Genomic DNA, 25628 nt, shown 5'->3' with positions numbered 1-25628 from the left:
GTACATTATAGTTGGCGTTCCTGGCGTGTATGCTACCGAGCTACCGTTCATAGCGTGTATGCTACATAGCTAAACAAGAAGGCTACCTAGAGCTAGACATGCTAGGGAAAACATTGTTTTCATGCCAGCTACAATGAATGACCGAACGTAGCAGACTACCCGTATAAGATTGCAATTGTAAACATGTTCTTGCTAGCCTAGACTAGCTGTTGTTCATAGTAGATTGGCATATTACACTGAACAACTAGCAAACGTAGGTTAGCATATTAGCTGGCAAGCTAACTGTGTTGATTAGATAGATAGATTAGATAGATACACACTTCTACCACAACTACTACTAACGAATCTAAAACAACAAAGTTTCTCTAATATTTTGTGATTTGCATTTGATTTCGTCCAGCCAGATCAGGAAACTCCTGGCGTATCTGGCGGACAACACACACACGGGATGACCACTCTGATGCCTCGTCCTAAAAAGCCCCGGCAGCCGCTTACAAAGCTGCGATAGGCAAGATGCCGAAAACGCCTATAAGGGGAGGAATGGATGATATACAGTGTATATATGTATATTTACACATGTTCATTTTGTACATTTCTAAAAATAAAGTTTGATGGAAATACTTAGTAGCCTTTCTTCCCTGAATTATTTGCTCCTATAACATATCATTCATATATATAGCAAACCATGATTTGATTTTTCATCAAACAGTAGTAGTTTATTACAGGTAAAAATAACTTACTCTTCTATAACAACAGTTGTAGGTACAGTTCGGTTAGTTAGCGTATAAAATATACGGCTGTACCGACGCCATTGTACTGATGTTCCGCTCAGAGCGAGACGAAAAAAGCAGTTAGACATGGGCGGAGCCTCTCTGGTGGGTGACTAATCAGAACAGAGTGGCCGAGCTGACCAATCGGAGCACACTGGGCTCACAGGGAGGGGGGGGCAAGAGCTCCAACGAGCCGTTTAGGACAGAGAGTGAATACCGGTGAATACACATACTTTACAGAGATGCTGTATGCGAAACCAATGTGAGTTTGGAAAATTGCACAGTATAAATCTATTTTAGTATACCTCAACAATGGAATTATGATCAGTGGAAATCGCCATGACATGGGACTTTTAACATCACCTCACACCCATTTGAAAAAGACCAACCATCCAATAAAAACTACAGAACAGTTTGGTAATCTCTCGTGATTATTTATTTACACTAAAACTGATCCATTTACAGCACAGTTGAATGTGTAGTTGTTGTATAAGCACTTTATGGTGGGGTATTTTCTAATGATATTGACATAATCATTGAAAATAAATTGCATGAACATGATGTAGCACCTTTGCAATAATGCCATGTGTCAAACAGCGGTGATCTTAGAGGCAATAGCGACTCAAACATGCGTGTTTTAAAAGTATGGATAGTTTTGGTGGTTTTAACTCTTCCTAATCCAACTTCATATACTATATATGTACAGTACAGAGCTTCAGTCTGTATGGTGTCTGCCTCCACCCTGACGGGCAGATCTACTCCGGCTGCTTCACATCTAGGTCGAAGCGTACCACTCCACTGCTCCTGCGGGGCTCGGGTCTCTCCAGCGGAGGGGGTGGTTCTCCTCCAGCAGCACCCTGGGAATGATGATGACTGGGTCCGAGTACCTCGTCCTTAGCATCTCTAGGAGGCAGCACATGGTTTAGACACCAGGGAAGAAGGAGACAGAAAGAGACACGGGATGAAGCATTTCTCTCAGGCGGAATAACACAAGTCAGTGTGCTGAGCACCCTGTGACCGCTCATTCCAGAGGAGATCAGCTTCAGCATCACTCTGGGTTTACTTATCACTAACATTACATACAAATGCTCCAAGGCAATCTTGATACAGAGTGACTTTCAAGTTATATAACTTGGAAAACTTGACTATAAAAGTGGAAAGTTCACGTGGAAATTATGTTTGTTCTATTTCAAATGATGCATCTTTAGATCAATACAAGCCATTGGTTTTAATCTATATTTATGAACTACAGGATGCCATTAGAGCAATGAGGGTCTCGGGGTGTTCTGTGAAATAGTAGCTACAAGAGATAGTACACTATGCAAAGTAACAAACCACATTTCAATAGTATAGATTATCGGTACAAGTCAGAGTGAAAATCTTTAACATGCACTTACAAGTTCCTTTGTTTCCAAAGCAGAGCCGCTTCCCTCATTCCATTCATACTTACCCTGCATCTAACATTCAAGCTAACACCTCCAATTATTAAAGACAACATTAGATTGCAGGTCCAACAGAAAACAGTGGCAGCATGCTTCAGATTAAAGAAATTAAAATCATTATACTACAAAACATAGTATGAAACTTTGACCCAGTGACAACAAGCAGAATGCAAAGTGCTACATCTCAGTGCATGTAACTGCAGGGGACCTGCCTCATAAACAGGGCTGTACAAATGTTTTTTTTTTTTTACATTTGAAGCTTCTAATAAGGTCTATGAAATAAGCTTCACATTTCTGTCTTCATATTTCATAATATCAGCTGAGCATTTTGAATTCTGCAAATGGTATTATGCTACAATATCAAGGAAGCCAAATCTTTTAAATATAAAAGAATTGCACTAGAAAAAGAAGCTAGTCATACATTTGAAAGTCAATTTTGGAGTTGAAATGTCCAAGCTGGTCACTACAGTACAGCCCTACTTATAATTGAATGGAATATTGACCTCCTTCACTAAAAAATCTGAAAATGTAACTTTAATTAAATGTCTTATGACAACAGATTTCACATAACTGTATTAGGTTAGTTGAAAGCAAGAATATACCATTTAAATCAAATTATTAGGTTCAACTTATATTATAATACTGGTATGTGAAACTTGTTGAAATAATACATGTAATTAAAGTCAGCGGTTCAGTTGTTTCAGTGTTCCTGAGTGCAACAGCCATGCATTTAGTTGAACTGTGAAGAGTGAATGCATTACAGCAGCTGACAGGTTTAAAAATGGTTGGAGATGTCTGGACTAAAAACCTGGGGCCTCCTTAAGAATAGGCAGCTTAAGGCTGGTGCCCCACGGAACGCATACGGCAAAACGCATAGGATTAACGCAATCGCAATGGCAAAAAAGCTTCCGTCCACACGCAATATACACCGGATCGTGGGTGTTTCTCAATCGCGAGTAAAGCTGCTGCAGAGCCACTATTTCAAGCATACTACGTCATCGAGTGCCGCCGAAGTACTGTTCCAATCTCCAGCATACTTGGAAATCTACCGAGCCCGGCGTACTCCGTTTGGAGAAATTTCGAGGCTGCACATGAGTAGACTCCGCGGTCTTAAAATCCCCACAATGCTTTGCGCACGGACCAATTTCCCCAAATCTGTGACGGAAAATGTAAGGCGGGGCCTCTCATATGACGCACACCTGCACACTTGCTAGCCTGTTCCACTCTTTGTTTTCCGAATGCCAGGAAGTATTCTTGCCTCGCTTCTGAAGCAAGATGCTCGGCAGACATGTGCTACCAAGCAAGCGTACTCGCGATTGAGAAACACCCTCTGTCTGTTCACACGAGACAGCTCCGTTTAGCTCCAACCACTGGAAAAAGCTGCAGTACATATGCCGAGCCTGTACGTGGGGCTGTAACTTCCTCCAGAAAAAGCAGCGAAGAAGCATGGTTGCCCTTCTGTTTATTCACCGTGGTGGGGGCCGAGGGAACCGGGCAGAGTTTTTTGCCGGTCAACGTGTGTAAAAGTTTAAATCTTCCGGACAAAATTATAAAAGTGCCGGTCAAAGGTCTTCTTTGTTATTTATTAAGCTTTAAAACAAATGAATAACGCCTGTCCTCTCTTTTTCCTCTCTTCTGACAGCGTCAGTGTCTGTCTCATGCAGCAGCTGATCCAGTAATGAGTGACCCGGCCGACAGTAAAAAATAAACATATTTATAACTAGTTTAGGTAGTTTGAGAGGTAGGCTAATTAAAATAGCTAAGGGTGACGGTCTGACTTGAAGTGTGTGTTTTGCTCCCGCTGCATCACAGCGGGAGGAGCTGCGTGTCTCCGTCCTGTCAGATTAGACTTCACTCGCGTTTATGTCCATATCGAGATAAAGATAAATAATCTGAATTCAGTGTGCAGTTTACTTTTGCGGGGGTGAGCAGCAGAGGTGGGGGGAGGCGGGGCTATTGCGTCATTATCACAAAATGATCGTATAGAGGCGATCACACGGAGCCGTTGGACCCCCCAGAGCGCTCCGTTCCCAGATCTATCCACCTTTGGACCCGTTGTCGTTTGCGGGGTCCGTTTCTATCGTTTAGTTACGGCCTCGTGTGGCTTAAAGGGCTATACGCAAGAGAAATATGTGGATACAACTCGTTTTCGTCCTCGTGGGGCACCAGCCTAAGGGACCTTACATGTACGATGTGACGGCAGACAGCCCCCCCCGCCCCTATTCTGGGGTCCATATGGAAGAGAAATATACAGTGCTATTCAGACCAGAGATGAAAAAAAACTGTGCCACTGCAATAGAAAACAAAAGTAAATCACAACTCCATGAGCATGTATGAATGGGAATGAGTGGCATTTGTGGCTCGGGGTCTATTTCCTTTGGCTGTTGTCTCGATTGATTACCTTGGGTCGGGGAGGGCACAGCCCCACAGGTGTTGCTTTAGGGTCTGCACCCAGCCAATGTCTCGGATTGGCTGGCAGAGTTGTACGTAGTGGTACTGTTTTAGCACAACCCTTCAAATGAATCAGAATGTCACTCATTAGCACACCACAAACAGCGTAAGTATGAGAAAGAACAAAATGATCTCAGTCATGTAATAACACACATTTGTGGGGCGGTTTGCATAAAAGAGCATCATTTGTACATTGAGGATAAGACACATGACATTTGATTCTGGAATAAGGTTCTGAACATCCTTTGACATGCATGTTGCTCTATAAATAGGATGAGAATATATCAGAGAGGTGATGCAGGAATAATATATTCGTTAGTTCTCACATGAGGCACCATGCAGGGCAGGGGAGGATGTCAGAGCTCATGCCAGAATGTGACGCAACTTTTGGATAAGCATAGAAAGAAGTTGTGAGAGCAAAAATTCTCTTCCATGTGGATTTATTCAATGTTGTCTGTCACAAAGACAAAGACAGGAGGAAGACAGAAACCTGCAACCACTAACCTTCACCATTAACACAAAAAAAGAAGCGAGAAGACACTGCTATTTCTGCTTTTTGCATTTATTTGTAATGTTTCATTAAATACGAGCAAGCAGATAGAAACACAAGCACGTCACAGTCAATTTTTTTTTTGCCCAAGACATAACTTTCTTCACCATACTTTCTATCCTTATTTTCCTAATAATCACAAAGCTAGCACAGGGTGTGTGTTGTGCTAACAACTCTTTACATGTACTGCCCCTACGAGCCCCTTCCCTTGTGTTACATGACAAACGTCCCCCAACCAAAGGCTGCAAAATGCTAATGAGTCCGGCCATCCTCCCTGATGGGGCCCAGGCTCTGATGGAGGTGGTGGTCTCCAACGCCACAGGAGATGAGATGGTGCATTCGTCCGCTCAGAATGAAGGGAAGGATGCTGAGAAGCAGAGCTAATGAGAACAGTGAGGTGTGATGGGGGGCATAATGATAGGACTAACAGTGCTCTTCGAATCCAAAACAAAGAAAACAATCTTTCTCTCAGTGCTACGACTTAGTGAAAGCAAACAATGCTTTGTGTAGACTCCAACACCTAGCCCTATATCGTCTATATATAAATATATTTAAACACAAGAGAGGTTATAGTTAGTTTCAACTCATTTTAGTGAGGGTACAAGTTACTTCCTGTTCCCATTGTGTTTAACGCATCCTAAAAAGGTCATTAGGAATAAACCAGAATTTATAAATGGAGGCTTTACAGTTTATTTTGGTATGTTTGACTAAATACGTCTTCGCACAAAGACAGCACCTTAATGTTACCCGACAAAGCAAAAGTAAATCCAGAATCAATATTCCTTTTAAATAAACCAAACCAGCATACACTCATTCTTTGGACAAAACAAGTGGATTAACATTGATTCAGAAACAAAGAGTGATGCACATTGGAGGCCAAAAATAAATCAGTTACACTTATCATCATCACTTCGCCCTTATTATAACAAATTACTATAAAAGAAATGCGATAAAACGTCTTATACTTGTACAAAAATTGTAACAAATGGCAGTGATTTGTTCATGATTTATTAAAAACGTCAATCTGTGCTTCATCCATACATCTCCGTCTTTAAAGGTTATGGAAATGAACCATTAGTATAATCTGTCTGCTGTCGTCCCATGAAGAAGCCAAAAGCAGGCGTGTGTTTGTTATGCGATTGCATAACTGCTGCAAAGCTCTGCAGAGGGATCAGTCTTGTTAATTAACAGAACAATGTTATGGCTTTTGACTGACAGCTCTATGTGCTAGGCTGATAGGATACAACCTGAAACCCTCAACCTCTTCCAATTCCCCTGAACTCATCCCTCTCTAATGCTGCTGAGACATGTTGTCACACTTTAACGAATGCTAAATGTCACTATGACTGCACCACAGTATTTAGTTTAATAAGATCTAGGCAAATTACTGGTGTTTAATGCATAATCAGTATAGTATGACCCAGATGGTTGTTGGCAGCACAGTGGTTATTACAAAATAGCCTTGAGTGAAATATAACTGTGTTGATGGACTGCACATGAAAGAGCAAAAGCTGAATAGGATAGCACAGCATTTTTAGATAAACTAAAAACAATTTAGTGTTCATACAACAGGTCAAAATGAGACATTGATCACATTGAACAGAGCGTTGTGATATTTGAGCTGTACCATGAACAGAGAACAGAAGCAGAGATGATAGAGCAGGTACACACCGAGCCTGAATCACACACTCATGACTAACCAAGCGGGACATTTATCAAAGATTTTTCAGATGTGTTGTTCATTGAGCAGACTGAATCCAAAGTGCCAATTATCTTTTCTCAAAAATCCTTGATAAACTCGACAGAGCATCTGCTGAGCCGATCAAAGCCAGCCCATGCAACTACAGCCATCCATTGCCTTGCCTGGCAGCCAGTAGCCATGGCAACCTGGAGATGGAGGCGAGCAGAGTGGGGGTGGCATCAAATGGAGGAGGAAGAGGATGCTCCCGCCCACTCGTTACTATAGCGATGTGACATAGCATGAGGTGGGAGGAGAGATGGCATGTCATGTCTGAACCCCGACATCTTATTATTCTTATAGAAATTAGCCAAGAGGTCGTGAAAGAGGACAGAGAAGAAGAATGAGTGACAGATCGATCAAAGAAGAGAGGAAAGAAAGGGAGGGAAACAGAGGGAAAGTGGAGAATAAATGACATTTTTTGCAGCCTCTGTGTTTGTTTCCCCAAAAAATAAGAGATAAAAGGAGAAGTATGCTAAAGGATTTTTACTCTTTTGCCTCAGCCAGTTTGTTGTTCATCTCTTTACTTTTCTCCTTGTCCCCCGCGGCGGGCCGGCTCTCGGGCAGGCTCTCCGAGGTGGTCTTCTTGGAGCCCCTCAGCGCGGCGCTCTGCTTATCTTTGGCTTTCTTCCCTGGCTTGCCCAGGGCGCCTCCAGGCCTTTTGGGTTTAGTGCGGAGAGCACTGTACCTGTCAACCTGAGGATGGGCGAAATGAGATTCCTGAGCTGTAAGTTATGGCTGGTCATTTCTGAGAATGTGGTGCAATGAGATGAGAGTGGTGAACATTTTAAATACATTTTTTATGGTTTTGTTCAACTAATCAATGATAATATGGACAATTAATACTGACGAGGTACAAGGACACAAGGTTAGTTGAAGCGGGAGGGCAGAAAGCCCTCCTTTGAGTTATCAAATCACATGGCGCCTGGTCAAGGACCTCAAATATCACGCTGAAAGAACTACATTTCATGATAACAGGCTCCAAAACATACAAAAACAATAACAAGTCTTTAGGAATCCTACAGTCACCCACAGGGGCCAAAACAACGCAGTGCTACATTTTAAGGAAAGAAAACAATTACACTAATATCCAACATAACATCATTTAAAATCATTTTTAAAGATAAAACCAAAGCTTTAAAAGCCTACTTTTTTTATTTTATATATATATTGTTAACTTACATTAACATAAGTGTGGGTAATCTGCTCGTAAAATATTCCTAAACTTTAATTTGAGTTGTTGATGAGAAGTAATACTTGAGTTATGAAGGTTTATCTACGTTTTATCACCAACAGTTATTGATCAACTGTGAGACTTGACACTTGTCCTGTAAGGCATCTACACAAAGTATTTGTTTCCTCGTTGGGTCCTCGCTGACTTGTCTGAGTGTTTTAGGAGGACAGGGTTTGTGCATCACCAGCTCTGTCTTCAGCTCAACTATGTCAACACATGTTAGTATATGAATTGTTGCATGGTCTTATTTACCAATCCACAGAATGTTTATACTGTAGATTTAGTATGCACTTGTTTCCCCATCTTTCAGAGAAGCGGTTAAGATAAGAGGTTCCATACAGAATACCTGTTGTTTTTTAGAGTTTAGTGTGCATGTGACTTAGATGATGCCTGAAGTTGAGTTGTTCTTCCACATGTAGTCCACATAGCAGCATGTAAAGATGTCCTCTCCTGAATTACTTTGATTAAAGTTGTGTTTAAATTAAAGCTGTGTCCTCACCTGTGTGATGGGGTCCATGTAGGGCTCGCTGTACAGGCTGCGTATCCTCCTCCGGTCCAGGGCCTTGTGGTCCTTGTTGTCCAGCCGCAGCGGGGCCTGGCCCTTGTAGGTGGCGCTGTAGCTCGTCTCCAGGCTGGACTTCTCGTCGGGGGGGAGGTACTGGGACCGGGCCCGGATCATCTTTGTCGGCTTCACATCTCTGTAAGCCTTGTACTCAGACCTGTGTGCAGAAGGAAGTCAGGTGTCATTCAGAATTGTAAAGAAGGCTCAGATTAGACTGCTTCAAACATTTCTGTAAATGCTCCAGAAAACATGTTTAAGACCGTTCATTTAAATAGTTTCAGACCAACATTTCTCAAGTGTCTAATTATTAACACCAATAAATATGATTATGTTTATTTTAAAACCAATATTTACAATATATATAACATTATTAAGATTTGCTGGCTCATCATATATTTTAAACATATTGTATTTTGTACTCGTTTTGTGACTGATATCCCTGGTACAATTATCCCTATGCAAATGAGTGATTATTTGGGGTCTCGTCACTTCCTCTGGTGTGTATGTTGCTGTATTTTTGTTGGTGACTAAAGAAATGTTCTAATAATAGATTTGATTGCAGACAGAAATTCACTCATTTTGTAATCCCTGACTGTAGAGAAGATGTGAACTGGTGCATTCCTACTGTAGCAGTAGGGGGGGGGGGGGAGTGCACCACCGTCTGATGCGGTGATATTCTGTAAACCTCACACAGCACTTCTGAGGAAGGTCAGCAGAATGCCAACACAGAGCGCTGCCTGCAGCACGTCTTCTATAAATAGACTGAACATATAAAGCTCTGTATCAGTGTGGAGACAAGCAGGGACATATGGACAACTGCAGCACAGAGGACACCAGCAGCTTAGTGCCAGGTGTATTAAAGCTATTTACATTTGCATCATTCTCTCTTCCTTACCTACATTTTTATTTATTACATTACATTTTTCAGTGTACGGTATTCCTACATCTTCCATTCAGGCCAAATGTTTGAACAGCTGCAGAAACGACATTCATCTGCAGAGTTTCCATTGTGTGAGGGCTGCAACTCACAATTACTTTCATTAATAACTCTGATTATTTTCTTGATTGTTTTTTACACAGAAATGTAAAAGAAAGTAAAAATGCCTTTCACAATAGAAAGCTTTTGTGAAGAACATTCATTACAGTTGTGGAGAACAGACCAAGCTGTTTTTCTTTAAATGTTACTGCTTGTAAGGCTTGTTGAACTTTATAAAAAGGTAATCAGGTGATGCTTCTGAAAACAAAAATCTACACACCCTAATATTAAAGAGAGAAGTTCTGATCTAACTGTAACTAACACTTGTATGAACCTAACATATCAAATACATATGCTCTCATGGTGGATTTGTTTTTGCCCCAATGTCATGTTTTACATGAAAGAAATGGAACATGTGTATTACCAATAATGGCGCGTTTCCACTACAGCGCGGAGCACGGTTTAAGAGGGCTGTGACGTCAGCGGCCCGTCTTTGGTTGCGTTTCCACTTGGCCTAATACCGGCCGGCGGGTCCTAATTCACAGTTTTTCTGGCCTCATAAAATCGTGGGTCTAGGGCCAGAGACAACGAGGCTGAGTCGGGCTGAGTATGCTAAACTAGAGAGAGCATCGCTAGCAAGGGGGCTACAACTACAACAAGATGGACATATTTGACCGTGATTTAATTGTAATACACGTTTCAAAATGATGCCGAAGTAACAACATACTGATACCGGTTAGTAAAAACCATGAATTAATGCTTTGACAAGTCTGCAGACAGACGGCAGGCGAAAAACCTTTTAAAATGCGTGTTTTCTAAATGGAGATTGGCTAAGCTAACGCAGTATATGCTCCGACCGTCCACACTCACAACAACGGCCTATACAGACATAAATAAAGCAGCGACTGTATTCACCATGACACAGGCAGTCTGTGGTTTGTACTTGTTTCACTTTTGTCTAGTTTCTGAACATATATGAGGAGCTGTGAGCTCTGAGTGCTAACAGCTAACGGCTGTGTTGTTTTTCTGGGGTTCTCATTGAAGATGACGTCACGGCTCCGCCTACACTGCGTTACTATAGATACTACCCCAGTTCCTAAACTGTAATGGAAATGCGCCATAAAGTGAGCCAGTCCTAACGAGGCCTAGCCATACCGAGCAAGGCCGAGCGAGGCCGTGTAGTGGAAACGCGCCATAACTTTGCTTAGTGTAATGGTAATTGGTTACATTTGAATTAATGTTAAAGCATAGCAAATGTTCACAATCTGTACACAAGTCAACTTTGGCTCTAGTGCCCTAAATCAAACATCTTCTCCTGCAGTGTGATGAGTGGTGCTGTTATACAGGGAAACAGAGCGCTCTGTGTCTCAGCTGGGTCAGGTGACACCTCTCAGGTCTCCCCTGTGACTCAGGGTGCAACACACACACATCAATTCCCCTAACGTTGCACAATCCAGCGCCAAGCCGCCGTAGCCAAGGTTCAACGAGAAGTGTCCCTGCAGCAACATCAGCAGAGCACAGGCCTCACAACAACCTACGAGAGCCTCACAACAACAACAACAATGAAGGGATGGCATCAATAACAGCCTTGGAGAACATGTGTGTTCCTGTGTAATGCATGTTCAGGGACAGGTGTATCTATGTGTGAGAAGAGGGGCTAGCATCTGATGTATGCCTCACAGTGTGAAAGCTGGGCTCTCACCTAATGTGGGAGTGAAATGATAAACAACAGGATTCATGCACATTTATGCTTTAGGATTTAGGGTTGTCCTTTTTATTGTTGGACAAGAGGTTTTTTGTGTGGTTCTGGTCCTTAGTCATACCTTTTCATTCACTGTTGAGCCACTGGTAATATCACTTTTAAAATACTAACTATCTATAGTATCCAAACTAATTGAGTCTGTAGCATGCTAGCGTCTCTGAAAGGCTATATTGATTCTGCCTTTCAGACAACCTGTTAACTAGCATGATAACATGATGCTGATTAGCACTTAACACAGAACTACAGCGTTGATGCAAATGACATTACTTTGGCAGGTGTTTGGTCATAAACCAAAGCATTGCACAAATGAAAATGCCAACCTGAAACATATGAATTTCATGTTGTATACATTTCACATTTTTTCATCTAAAGTTTCAACAGTATATCAATAAAGACAGCTGACATTTACAAACTATAAAAGACGTTCAATCAAGATTTATTTTCATTTAACTATATAATTGGTTCCCATCAATCGAAACTTTCTGCACTTTCAGGCGTTAACATTTAAGCTGTTCATTTATTAAATGAAACTGAGGCGTAAAATGTAATTTTACCATAATATATAAAGCAAGCTGCTGGTGACAGTGACATGTCTGCTGGGGACAGAGCGGAGGTGGAAATCACACAGAGTGATGACATAACTGGACTGAAGTCCATTTAATGCTCTGCTGGGCCAAGAGGCACAATGTGAAGACAGGTTACACAACAATGTCCAAGGCCAAGTGTCTAAAGAACTCACATGACACAACGGGGGTGTGTGTGTGTGTGTGTGTGTGTGTGTGTGTGTGTGTGTGTGTGTGTGTGAGAGAGAGAGAGAAAGAGGCAGATTGTGAGGCAGTCAGGTTCACAGTGTGACACACCGGCCTGTACTGTAACATTGCTGTTATTCATGGACATACAGTACGACTGAAACAATAACGCCTGTGTCTCCGAGGCCAGTGTGTACTTGGTACTTACAGCATTTAAAAGTGAGTGTTCTGAATGGATATCATGTCACAGCTACTGTAACACACATACAGTCACATTACTGTGCAACAGTGAAAGTTCACTTAAGCACACACACACAGAGAGGTAAAGAGCGTTCCTTTCCATTGGCCGGGATTTTGCGATCTCTCTGTATGCAAACATTTAAAAAAAATGTTTGTCTCACATTGTAAAACAATGTTGTAGATAGGTTATCTTAGTTATTATAAAACCTCATCAGGGTGTCTGCAGGTTTCCTTACAGTACTGTCCATTAATCCTTCATCACCATGGATACATAATATAGTAAGCTTTTAAATATTTTTTTACAAAATATATTTTGCTCCTAGCCGGTTCAACATTTAACAAGTCCTTGGTTAACCATCACACATGAATCACTCAATTTAACAGAATAAAAAGAGGAACAACCTCAGAGATCACCCTGCAAAGCAGCTGGAAACATTTGGTGAATAAGTCGTGTTTTACTGTAGACAATTTATTAGATTGTTTCAATGATGTTCAGTAATATTACATTTACACTTAAAAAAAAAGGTTTGAAAAGCTGCCATAGTTTGTTTAAAAAAAGTTAAATTATTCAATTGATTTGTAAAACAGTAACCAATTAACTGATCAGATTTAACAATGAGGGTCCACGCCAGGGTACAGCCCCCCTGAGCTGCTAACATGGCACAAGCTGGACCACTTACCAAGGGAGAATACAAACCACTGGCACCAAATCACTGCCCTGTGGGGTCAAACTGTGAACTACAGAACACCGGCCAGCCAGAGTACAACAGTCACATATAATTTACTCCATTAAGATCCTAACATTTGTTAATTAGCACCGAACACCATGCAGAGAGAATGTCTTGTGCTGTGTTTCAATTTGCATACTTCTTAACTTATATAGAGGTGCTATGTTTGAGTACTTAATAGCGTCCCAAAGCTCCAAAACATGGCGTAGTGCATTCTTTTTTATAATACCCAGATGGTGCACTTATAATGTTCAAAAACTTGAATGTGGAGCACTGTACGTTTTCCCCACTAAACATTGAACTAAACAGAAATGGCAGGACTAGCCACATTCCGGCCATCACAGCACTATACAAATTAAAGTTGTACACGATTTTATTTCTATATTTAACACACATACCCAAGGGCGCCAGAAGCAGGGGGGCCAGGGGGCCATTGCCCCCCCCACTTTACAGCCCTGACCCAAATGTTCGCTGCGGCGGATGCCGCGGAACACTGTAGACATCCCGTTTCAATAATTCCCCTCTACTCTAAAGTCGCATCTACAAATCTGATCTAGCTGTGTATATTTTGTTATTTTTGATTGTTATATTAAATCTCATTAGCTACAGGCATTTTTTAAGCTTGTAAAGGGAAGATGACAGCTCTCACTCGCCACTCTGCTGTTCCACAGCGCCGCTTCCCCTCCCTCCGCTGAAATTATGAATGTAAGGCGTATAGTAATCATAGATAACACGGCAGGGTCCGTTACAGTTTGTTTTAATCTGATTTCAAATAAACAAAGTCTTGGCTTTCAGAATATTAAACTTGTTTCGAAAAATTCAGATGATAAATACAACTTTGAAGCTTGTAACGGCATAATTACAAGCAGAGAACGGAGTAACTTAACATCACAGCAGGCATAACAACAGCCGGTGATAATCAATCAGATCGATGGATTCCAGAGAAGAGGAAACTTTGAAGGCCTTTTTCTCAGCTTTGTAAATACCGGAGTTAATAACTGGAACTTTTCACATAGAGTGTGTTCAAAAAAGTGCGCTTATTTCAGTCATACACCAGTCAACATTCAGCTTGTCAAACAAGAGCGTATTGAGCAGGAAAAAAGAAGAGATGGAATGATGGAGCAACTGCGCTGTCATATGTGGGGGCTGGACCTGTATAGTTTAATTTACAGGAAAGGAGTGAGCAGAAGGTAGAGTTGTCCATTCTTGTTCTGTTTTCTGTGACTATCTTCCTCCCCATGCTGAACACCCTCTCAGACTTTCAGTTGCGCGCTACTAAAGAGACGCGTTACCATGGAAACCAAACAATGGTGTAACTGTATTGAAGTCCGAGTGGAAACAGTAACATTTGGAGCGTTATGTTAGAATGAAACAGCCAGGTCGTGACTCACAAATCAGATTTAGTCAGAAATCGGGAGAAATGCGGGATAAATATGACCCCGTGAGGAAACTGGGAGGGCAATGAAATCGGGAGTGTCCCGCGAAAATCGGGAGGGTTGGCAAGTATGTAACATACACACGAACTTTTTGGCCCCCCCACTTCTGAAATGAATCCGGCGCCGCTGCACATACCCCTTTACTAGTTTTAGTAAAAGATGCCACTTTCAACTTTATTGGATTGAATTGAGTGGAAAGTAATGATTTGCTACTGCTAACAGTGGCGATTGTCACTCCATTTGATTGCACAGCAGCTGTGTGTGATTTGAGAGAATGCTACCCGTCGCAAGAGTTCACAGTGCATGGAAGTGAACTAAGGAGGGCATCCAAATGTACACAGCAATGACCTATTCAAGGAGTTTAACATAAACAAAGTCGTAGACAAATTATAATTCTGACCAAATGATTTTACTATATGAAAAGAAAAGAGATCACCACAGTCGTTGAACTAATGCGGACATGAATATATGTCCCACATTTCATGGCAATCTAACTAGTAGTTAATTAGTCTAATATTTGTTAGTCACTACTAGTCACTAAAAGGTTAAAACAGTCAACCTGCTGGAGGTGCTAGAAAAGTAAGAGGAACAACAAATTAGTATGGTTCATCCTCTGGAAAATATGAACATCTTCACTAAGTTGACTGCAGTAGTATTGAGGTATTTGCTCTTTACAGTAAATAAACTGCACCAGACACATATATCTATCCACACAAACCACAAACAACACAGATCCTAACTCTGTACCAAGCGGCAAACTCTGGGGCAGAGCCCATAAGGAAGTGCCACAAACTGCAGTTCATCTATTGGCCGATAGGGGATGGCTGCAGAAAGGAGCCATTTCCATAGACCCCCATGTTAAAATGCCCAACATTACAGCAGAAATAAACATGTTTCTACCCCTGGATGCAATAAAACTTATTATGGATATAGTTAGATTCCACCTTCATGACATGAATTTTTTTATAACACACCCCTTTTAGTTATATTAAGTTTTAAAGCTTTTGCATACATTAGGGCGTGGTCACCTTGAGTGGCAGGTCTCTGCAGTGACCGGTGCTTCTAGCTTTCTGTCCCTCTGCTAGCGCCGTGTTATGCATGCCCACTGCACCTCGCGGGAGCGCGCACAGCGTAAAGCCAAAACTGACGGACATTTCAATGATTTGTAAGGCAAAGTTAGGTTTGGAAACGGTATCATTTCCGAGTTTGTTCTAATCTGTCAAAATGACGGACTGCTTTCAGATTTTTCCGTCATTTCATTAAAAGTATAATTAAAGGGGACCTATCATGCAAAATGCACTTTTGTACGTCTTTTATACATGAATATGTGTCCCCGGTGTGCCAGGGAACTCACCAAGTGTCAGAAAACACAACCCTCTCTCTTTGAGAGGTTGCCGTGGCATGGTAACAGCATGGTAACAGCATGGTAACATGACGCTCGTGCCTCACCCCCCTCCTTTGCAGGGGGGCGTGGTCAACTGCAGCTCATTTGCCACAGAATCAGCCCTTGCAAAAACAGGGCTGGAAAAGAGCAAATAGAGCGAAATGAGGCATGGCTAAAATGCATGATCTGTTTGGTATTTTGAAAAAAAAACTTCACAGACATGTTTTATATAGGTATGGCCCTACAATATATTATTCAAATATAGCATGATAGGTCCACTTTAAGTAACAGCAAAAAATCAATAACAAAAGAATCATGCAATAATGTGAATCTTTGCTGGGTCCACTGTTGAATTTACCACATATTATATATTTTAGAAACCTGAAGGCATTTTAAGATTTGTATACAAGTATTATCCCAAAACTCAATACCTTAGATTATTATTGAAAGTTTTGCTGAATAGTTTCATGTTCACTTACCTTAAGCAACGTAAAATGTGCAGAGCGGGAGCAACAGACGTAGGTTAGCCGTCTAGCATCACAGAGCAGCACTGCTGAGCATGTTAGCTTAGCTTGTTAGCCTCAGCTAGCTCTGGAGCTTCCAGCTCGGTGGCAGCAGGTCCCGCCTCCGCCTCTTTACCCTTATTTGGATCAGGCTGGAGCAGGCGGGAGTTAGACTCTGACGTCACTGTCGAGCCGTTAGTGGCCGACACCGCCTACTTTAGGCTTCTCTGCAACTCTGCAGAATCCTATGGGTGACGTCACGGACACTACGTCCATTTATACAGTCTATGCTCTGTACGTAATGTTTGTAATTTGGACAGTTTAAAAAAACTAATTATAATCAGTAAGATCAGTGGCGAGCCGTCAGGGCCCTATAGGCCCTCTCTGAGCCGTCTCTGCGAGTTACTGTGAAGCAGAGTCCTGCATCGGGTCGGGTACCCGCAAAAAAATGTAGTGTAATGTTTAACTCCTCAGACCTCTCCCCCGCGGGGCCGCGCATAATCATAACCTCTGCAGCGCATCAATCTGCTGCTGAGCGCGCCACATTCGAAATGGAAGGCGAAGCTCGGAGAATACAGCATTATCAATAACACTTCCTCAAGAGCGAAATCTAACGTCTGGGAGGCTTTTGGTGTCATCCTAGATGGAGAAAATAACCAACATCCCACGCTTTTTGAGACAAATATGCGTGTGTTAATAATTGCACGTTTTCACTGCTCATATATATGCGGGTTCGGGTCGGGTTGCGGATCTTGTGCCGACGGGTCGGGTTGCGGAACTAATTGGCAATATGTGCCGGTAGCGGGGCGGGTTCGGTATTGCACGTCGCGGGTGCGGGTCTTGAAAATCAGACCCGTGCAGGACTCTGCTGTGAAGACAGGAGCTGATTGGTTGTCCAGCTATGAATTCACAGAGGACCCGCTATAGTAACTGAACGAGAGAGTAATGTCAAATGACAGTACAATTGACCAATCATATCTTCCCTCTAAATGGGTGGGTTTTTAATATCGCGGACTTTATGACAAGTTCCGCCCACTGTGAAACTTTTCTTGTTTCCATAGCAACAACAACTTCCTGTCAACAGCGTAAACTCGCCTTCAAAATAAAAGCATGTTAAGCCCTGAGCCTGTTTTTCAGGTCTCAGGCTCGAAAATGACATCCCCAGAACAAATGACCATATTTTCCCTTCTAAAAGGGTTAAATTAATAATCTTTTTTCTCAAAGTAATGATAAACCTGTGAGTTGGATGTAGAAAAGTCAGAATCAATATAGATGTTTTTTATTTTAAAGAAAATTCAGATTTTACATAGTAAAAAACTGTAAATTATAGTGTCCGTCCAAAAATTCTTTTTTACTTATAGTGAAAACCACCCTTGGATGATGGGTTAGTAGACTAAAAGCTTTAGGAATCCAAAGTACAACATATAATAAGTACCCTGTATCAAGATTGATGCAAAACAAGTGACATTTGACCTTTTTAGAGAGATTTAGCAAAAAGAAACCACTTCTGGGGTCATTTGGGTGGATTTTCCATATCTCTGGCCCCCCTTGCTCGATTTTGATGGTTGACACCTCTTTCTGACCGTTAGAGCCAATAGAATCGAAGGGGTCAGAGGGCTTAGGTATAAAAGTCACAGCTCGCCACTGAGTAAGATAAATATGTATCTTTAAACAATTTTTACAGAGAAAGGTCGAATTTGGCTTTCAAATTGTGTTAGTCATACATAAATGTGTGCAATAGCTGCTGAGACAAAATGCAGTTATGGTGCCAGTGGCTCTGATCCCTCACAGAGCTGACAACGGGCTGGCCTCTCTCTCATTATTCCAGAGAATCAATGCCCCCGCTCAGTGCTGCAGCTTCTCCTCCAAGCAGATTCTCTCAGTGTGTCGGCCTGGCTGCTGGTCAACACTCCCTCCTTCCTCCGGGACCAGCTGGCCTCATCTCTAACTCACAGCCTCTCCGCAGCTTCTCAGAGAGTTGGAACAGCACATTATAGTATTACAGCATTCTCATTGGGTCACAAAGGGCGGCTCCCAGGGTTCCAAGGATTCTATTGTCAGTTATTACTGTCATTTTAGTTTCTATTTAAAGGGGACCTATCATGCAAAATGCACTTTTGTACGTCTTTTATACATGAATATGTGTCCCCGGTGTGTCAGGGAACTCACCAAGTGTCAGAAAACACAACCCTCTCTCTTTTCCTTCATACCCAAATCTCTAAAAACGGGGCTGCAACGGAGCTGATACAGATTTGAAATTGTTCTGACCAGAAACAGGGAGCTCCGCCTATATGGGCAACTCTCCACCTATCAGGGGAATGGGGGGTTGGGCCACGGCCACAGCCATTGCCGCTTGAAAGCGCTGGAGACGCTGTAGTACATATGCCAGGCCTGTAAGTGGCGCTGTAGTCTGCCACAAAAGCAGCGAAGAAGACTTCTCACAGAATCAGCCCTTGCAAAAACAGGGCTGGAAAAGAGCAAATAGAGCGAAATGAGGCATGGCTAAAATGCATGATCTGTTTGGTATTTTGAAAAAAGAACTTCACAGACATGTTTTATCTAGGTATGGCCCTACAATATATTATTCAAATATAGCATGATAGGTCCACTTTAAGCATCGTTAACAACAACAATTTAGTTTTGCGGCTTGCAAGGTCAGGGTCATTTTAGAACCATTATGCTTTTAAGCTCACAATACTTTTTCTGACTACTAGTGCACTTCCTGTGTCCGTCTATAGCACAGGGCTGTTCACCCCGCCCCGCTGCTGCACAGAGGGAGATGGTTTGCTTTTCTATTTTCTATAAGTTTACTGATAATAATTGTGTCACATGTTGCACCTCTAGGGTCCCACATACCAAGTGTGAGCGGATGAACTGTTCAGAGATTGTTTATTTTCTCTTGTTCCTTTGCAAATAATTCTCAAGGTGTTCTTATTTATTGAATTTCTTTGTGCACACAGTTTTTCGGAACATTTTTAACAAATTATACCAGGGACAACATTGGCTATTGGTGATTTGTCCTCAGCATAAATTGTGTCTATGCTGGTCAGAGTTTAGTAAGAACTGCAGTTTTAACTGGGTTAAAGTATTTTATATAATTCATTAATATCCAGAATCAAATCTGAAGACATTTCCTGTAAATTAACTGTAACCAGATATGATAAATCAGATTACATTGGTTACATAAGAGGAATAGCTGGACCTGGCAGAGCTCTCAATTGATGCAACACATGAATACTGGACGCCAGCTGACCCTTCACTCTTACAGCATTTCATGTCACACAACTAAAATGAACTGGTTTATTTTCAGGGAGCAGAAAATCCCAGCACAGTTTCTCTGCCAGAGAGTTGGTTTGGATCATGTGAGACAGCAACCCGCTGTGTTTTTCAGAACGGGTTTCTGCATTCTCTGCTTGTCAGTGGAAACATGAGGCTTTACTGGCTCTATAAGAGGATCATTTTTTTAATCCATCAAAATCCATTGGCCTCTTTACAGTGGACTGTCTGCTACCAAGAGTTCTATATAGGTTCTTTAAATTAGCGAAACAGATAAACTCATTTGAGTTGAAGACGCAGCCTTTTCTGGAAGATTCCTTGTGCCAAGGGTATAGAACATGAGAGAATAAACTCAAAATAAGAAGCTCCTGAGAATCCGCTGCTGTGGATAATGTCGAGCTGTGAAAAAAAAACATGCCTCAATTTCTCTTACTACCTTCCTGAACCCAATGCACCTGTATAACTTCACTGTTATTCATCATCCTCTGTAATTCTCTTGATAATTCTTTACGTAATCTGTTCTTTGTTTGTGTTTTATTAGAGGCGTCACATAATGGTAAAGAAATACTGCTGACAAGATGAAGAATAGCCTTTGTCTTTACAGCAGTGCTGGTAGCAGAAAGGAAACATAAACAAAGACCTCAGCTGCAGTCTGAAGCTCGTGACTTTCTCTAATGCAAAAAGTGGCCTTTAAGCATACTGCAGTGAGTTGGTGGCAAGATGAAGGCCAGGACTTGTGATTAGAATGCTGCACCAATTCAGGCTAGAAAAGAAACCGTTAACAGCGGTTGGCAGAAAAGAACTATAGTTGCCTTTAGCGTTTCCTTCAGTGAGAGGAAGAGTCTTTGTGCTCTCTGTGGATAAAGCAAAGGAAAAGGGCTGAGGGAACAGGACTCAGTAACTGGCCCGCTGCAAACCAGCACAATGAAGCTGGCTTTGAATAGACAGAGAACATGGCTCCCTGATGAAAGTCACTTCCTGCTACAGAGTCTGTATACAGTATACACTGGCTAAATAAAACCTACACATAACTACTGTACAAACAGCCCAAATCAGACAAGATATGACACGTATTTAGTACATATATATAAGAAATGTATTAAATAGCTACCTATAATTAGAAAGCACATTTTTTGATTCTCAGAGTTTTTTGTCATATTTATATAGTACTTATTTTTTGGTAAAATTAGATTTCTTTTTATGATACTTAATTATATAAAGGTTTTTCTTCAAAGTTGTTAAGAACTTTTATTAAATTTTTTTTTAAATATTTCTTTTTTTTAAACTTCATTCAACGTGTTGTGTTTATGCATGAACCATTATACACTGAGAACAAATTAAACCAATTGTAATTTTTCTCATCTATATTGTGTTGTACTGTGTTTTTTTGTATTGTGTTGAGAGATTTAAAGCAAATTGTAGTTAAAAACTAACAACAATAAACACTTTTGTCAGATGTTTTGTGTGACAGTGGAACACAGTAGACTTCAAATATGCATCAACTCCCTAAATATTTTATTCATATAATTAGATATTATATATAATTATTGATTCAAACAAAATCGACCAGATCAAAAGAAGGTCTCTGCCTTTGTTTTTTTAAACTGCAGTGATGGTCTTGTGTGATTATGCGTAATAATGACTAAATAATAATAAAAATGATATAAAAAAAAGGCAGACAAGGTGTGTGTGTGTGGGTGCATACTATATATATATATATATATATATATATATATATATACACAATATTAACCCACAGCTGACCTGTTTTCAGTGTCCGCTGGCAGTAAGCCGGCGAGCTGACTGGCTTCTGCTTGTCATGGTGCAGCTATTTCATGCCATGTGTGTGTGTGTGTGGGGGGGGGGGGTTGCCTTTGGCTATACCCTGCTGTCTGCTCAACAATACAGGCACGACAGCATCAGCACCAAACAGCTGTAAGACTCCCCAGGCTCGCTAAGGTTTCTGTCTCAACCTAAATCGGCTCTCTGTGACACAATAGTAGTATTGTGTGTTTATGTATGTAGAGAGAAATGTAAATAGTGAGATTAGGACTAAGTTGTGGAAAGACAAATTAACATTCAGTGCTCTGAAACCCCTTGCAATGCACTGAATCTAGATCACAGCTAAAATATAAAAAAAAAAAAACAGTGTTAAAGGTGGGGTAGGTAAGTTTGAGAAACCGGCTCGAGATACACTTTTTGTTATATTCCGTGGAATGCTCTTAACATCCCGATAGCAATGAATATCTTAAGTGCTTTGACAATAAATCCATAAAAAAACTTCCTCCGTGGAAGCCGTGGTACTGTAAAAAGCACGACCAATCATTTTAGCCAGCCCCTCATTGGTCATGTGCGTGTTCGTGTGTGTTGGAGGAGGGGCTCTGTAAGGAAGTGGCAGATTTTTTCCGGTTGCGAATTTTCAAATTCTAGCGCACTCGAGCTGGTTTCTCCAAAATTACCTACCCCACCTTTAAGTGTGACATGGATCACATACAGTATCATCATCTCACACAAACCAACAGGCTTCCCTGAACAATAATGCAACCAATCACAGCCTCAGGAAACATGTGTTCAGTGACAGTGACATGCATGACTGGATCTTCATCCATCCACCAGTCGCCATCATCCTCTGAACATTGCATAACAGCACAGAGATTAACCTCGAGGACCTGAACATTAATCCACCCTGACCTCTCCATTTAATTGAATTACCTTCTGTAATGATCATACAGTCTATGGTAATGATCTGTCACTTCCTGTGTGCAGGTTTCAAGAGGAAGCATTCAATTTGTTTGTAACAACTGTTTTCCTAAGATTAAGTGATAAATGAGAACACCCAAATGAAGGGACAGTCTGAAAATGATTCAGGTAAATTGGGTCATGCACTAAAATCTTAGATCTTTGGGCAGTTTTTGCTTTGTTTCAGGCAAACAATCTGCACTTTGAGGGATTTACTGTATAACCAGTTTGTAGTGCATTATATCTGCCAATTTTCAAGTTCAATTTCAAGTTCAGTTACTTATAATCAGAATATATTATAATGTAACTATGGGAATTATAGTATGATTCATGCATTACCTTAAAGGGGACCTATCATGCAAAATGCACTTTTGTACGTCTTTTATACATGAATATGTGTCCCCGGTGTTCCAGGGAACTCACCAAGTGTCAAAAAACACAACCCTCTCTATTTTCCTCCATACCCAAATCTCTAAAAAAGGGGCTGCAACGGATCTGATAAAAACTGATCCAGATTTGATCTGTAATTCTCTCCGGTTAGTCCACCAGCAGATGACAAACACCCACCTCTCCGCCTCTTCCAAGGAACGAGGGGACCGTGCGGCAGAGTCTTTCGCCGGTCAAGGTGTCCGTTAAAGTTTAAATCTTCCGGACAAAGTGCCGGTCAAAGGTCTTCTTTGTTATTTATTGAGCTTTAAAACAAATGAATAACGACTCTATATAATAATATAATAAAACACGGAGGACGGAGATCTATTTTTCTCCCCCTCTTCTGACTTGATCAGAGAGCACGCTCCCCTCTCCTGCAGGGGGGCGTGGTCAGCTGCAGCTCACAGAATCAGCCCCCTGCAAAAACAGTGCTAGAGAACAGCAAATAGAGCGAAATGAGGCATGGCTAAAATGCATGATCTGTTTGGTATTTTGAAAACAGAAACTTATAAATATACCTTATATAGGTATGGCCCTACAATATATCATTTAAATATAGCATGATAGGTCCACTTTAAGTAATGATAAAATACTTTACGATTAATAATTATTGCTAAATAACTTTTTCTGAGAGACGTGTAACCATAATTAAAGAGTGCTTTACTTTTTGAATGCACTGCAAGTGTGTTTCAAATGCATCATATATAAGGGCGTCATAGAAAGGTGTTGCAGCAGTACATTACAATTATTAATTATACATTTCAAGGTGTTAATGAATTAAAAAATTGTGGAGGGTGTTGCAGTTTTTCTCTTACTCATGGAGTGGGTCCACATCAAATATTACTAGCACTAAAGAGGGTTTGAAATAATGTGTTGTGAACATTCTCACCTGACAGCAGAAGGATTGATGTAGAGAGGCATTTATATCATGCAAAATGATAACGACCTGTTCGGATGATTAGGAGAACAAGTGAAAAGTATTTATACACCGGTGGAGAGTAATGGCATTCGAGTGTGTATTATTTGTAATTATTTACAGTATTTCTATTTTTCCCTACTTTATACTTCTACTCCACATGTTGGAAGCCAATCTTGTACTTTTTACTCCACTACATTATCTGACAGCTTTATAGTTACTTTACAGATTATTTAGCTACTACAAAATATGAATACAATATGAATTATATATTATAATATAAGGCATCAAGCAGCAACATACTAAGTCATTTAAATTATCCACAACTTTACAGGCTGTGTTAGACACAACAATGCATCAATAATCACAATCCAGTTATTATATATGATTCCGAAATGGTGTCATTCGTATAGTACTTTTACTTTTAGGTACTGATATTTAGATGCCAATACTTTTGTACTTTCACCTAATGCTGCGTTCACACCGGACGCGATGCGATGTTTGGGGGCGGCGCGATTACATGCGGACAGACGCGAATTTGCTCCGGTGTGAACGCAGCATAAGTAAGATTTTGATTGCAGGACTTTTACTTGGAGTTTTTTTACTATTTAGTTTTGCTAAGTATCTCTTCCACCTCTGGATGTATACAGTATAACACATGTTGACCCTGTGACCCTCCATGGACAGACTGACAGGGTGACTCACGTGTAGGAGCTGTCCCCGGTGATCTCCTCTCGGATCTGCCTGTTCACAGCATCCGCCGGCCTCCCCCGGCCCTCCCCATCCCCCTTCAGGACCACAGTCTTCTGCCCCTCGGGTTTCTTCTGCCCCTCCGGTTTCTTCTGCCCCTCCGGTTTCTTCTGCCCCTCCGTTTTCTTCTGCCCCTCCGGTTTGCTGGCCTTCTTCTTGGTCTCCAGCAGAGACCAAGAGTCCTTCTCCTGCACCTGGTCGGCGATAGCGCTCTTCTCCACCCCGCTGTCCGCCTCCACCTGGTGTTTGGAGTGCCGGGGCCTATCCGGAGCGCGCTCCCCGGCGGCGGGCTTAGGTATCCAGGGGTGGTCGGACTTTTTGGGGATAGGCCAGGCTTTGTAGTCCTTCTGGTACTGGGTCACGCTGTTGAACGGTGTTTCCGGCTCGTGGTACTCGTTCTTGGGTTTACAGCTCGGTTCGGGTCGCACGTTCCAGTGCTTAAAGTCCTCGCGCATCACCGAGCTGCACACGCGCTCCTCGGACACGCACCTCCGCGGGGCGCGCGCGGCTGGCTTGGTGCGAGGTGTTGTGCGAGACGGCTGCGTATCTATGGTGACCCGGGCCTGGTGCGCGTGCAGCGGCGGCTGCAGCTGGATGTGCTGCAGTTCCGATGCGTCCGTGTACTTGGTGAACACCAGAGGCACCGCAATGTCAGCCTTATCCAGCTGGTTCCAGAAGCGGGCCATGCAGCACGCCCTGCTGATACAGGGCCACGCCATGGTGGGCTGTACGGAGCTCCACTACAATGCACTGTGCAGGGGCCAAACAGAAGAAAATATGTCTCCTGAGCTGAGAGAAACGAGATGTCCCTGCGTCAAGCTGCAAGGAGGCCACCGACACCTTTTGACGTTAGATGAGGTTAATCAGTAAATCCATTTTGCATCTAAACTAGACAGATTTATTTTACTACAAAAACAACCGTTGCCTGCTGCCGTGTTCTCCGCTGCTGTCGGTCCCTCTCTGTCTGCTACATCACTCCCTGGCAGGACTGCA

General features: G+C 41.8%; 1 protein-coding gene across 4 annotated transcripts; it reads right to left on the bottom strand.

Annotated features, from left to right (window-relative positions):
• Nucleotides 1-1191: 1191 nt before the first annotated feature.
• On the bottom strand, nt 1192-25628 carry map6a (microtubule-associated protein 6a). Of its 4 annotated transcripts, XM_034117245.1 has the most exons (5): nt 24591-25628; nt 8685-8904; nt 7442-7647; nt 4614-4724; nt 1192-1673 (listed from the first exon to the last, which is right to left on the bottom strand). In XM_034117245.1, exons 1-5 carry the CDS (start codon nt 25352-25354, stop codon nt 1526-1528), a joined length of 1449 nt encoding a protein of 482 aa, XP_033973136.1. In that variant the 5' UTR covers nt 25355-25628; the 3' UTR covers nt 1192-1525. The 4 variants fall into 4 exon arrangements, with proteins under 4 accessions (XP_033973136.1, XP_033973137.1, XP_033973138.1 ...); XM_034117246.1 differs by lacking the exon at nt 4614-4724; XM_034117247.1 differs by lacking the exon at nt 4614-4724 and having other exon boundaries at nt 7479-7647.

The sequence above is a fragment of the Trematomus bernacchii genome, unplaced genomic scaffold (assembly GCF_902827165.1).
Source record: "Trematomus bernacchii unplaced genomic scaffold, fTreBer1.1, whole genome shotgun sequence".
NCBI classification, from domain to species: domain Eukaryota; kingdom Metazoa; phylum Chordata; class Actinopteri; order Perciformes; family Nototheniidae; genus Trematomus; species Trematomus bernacchii.
Note: the sequence above shows the minus strand (reverse complement) of the source record. Positions and strands in the feature narration are given on the sequence as shown.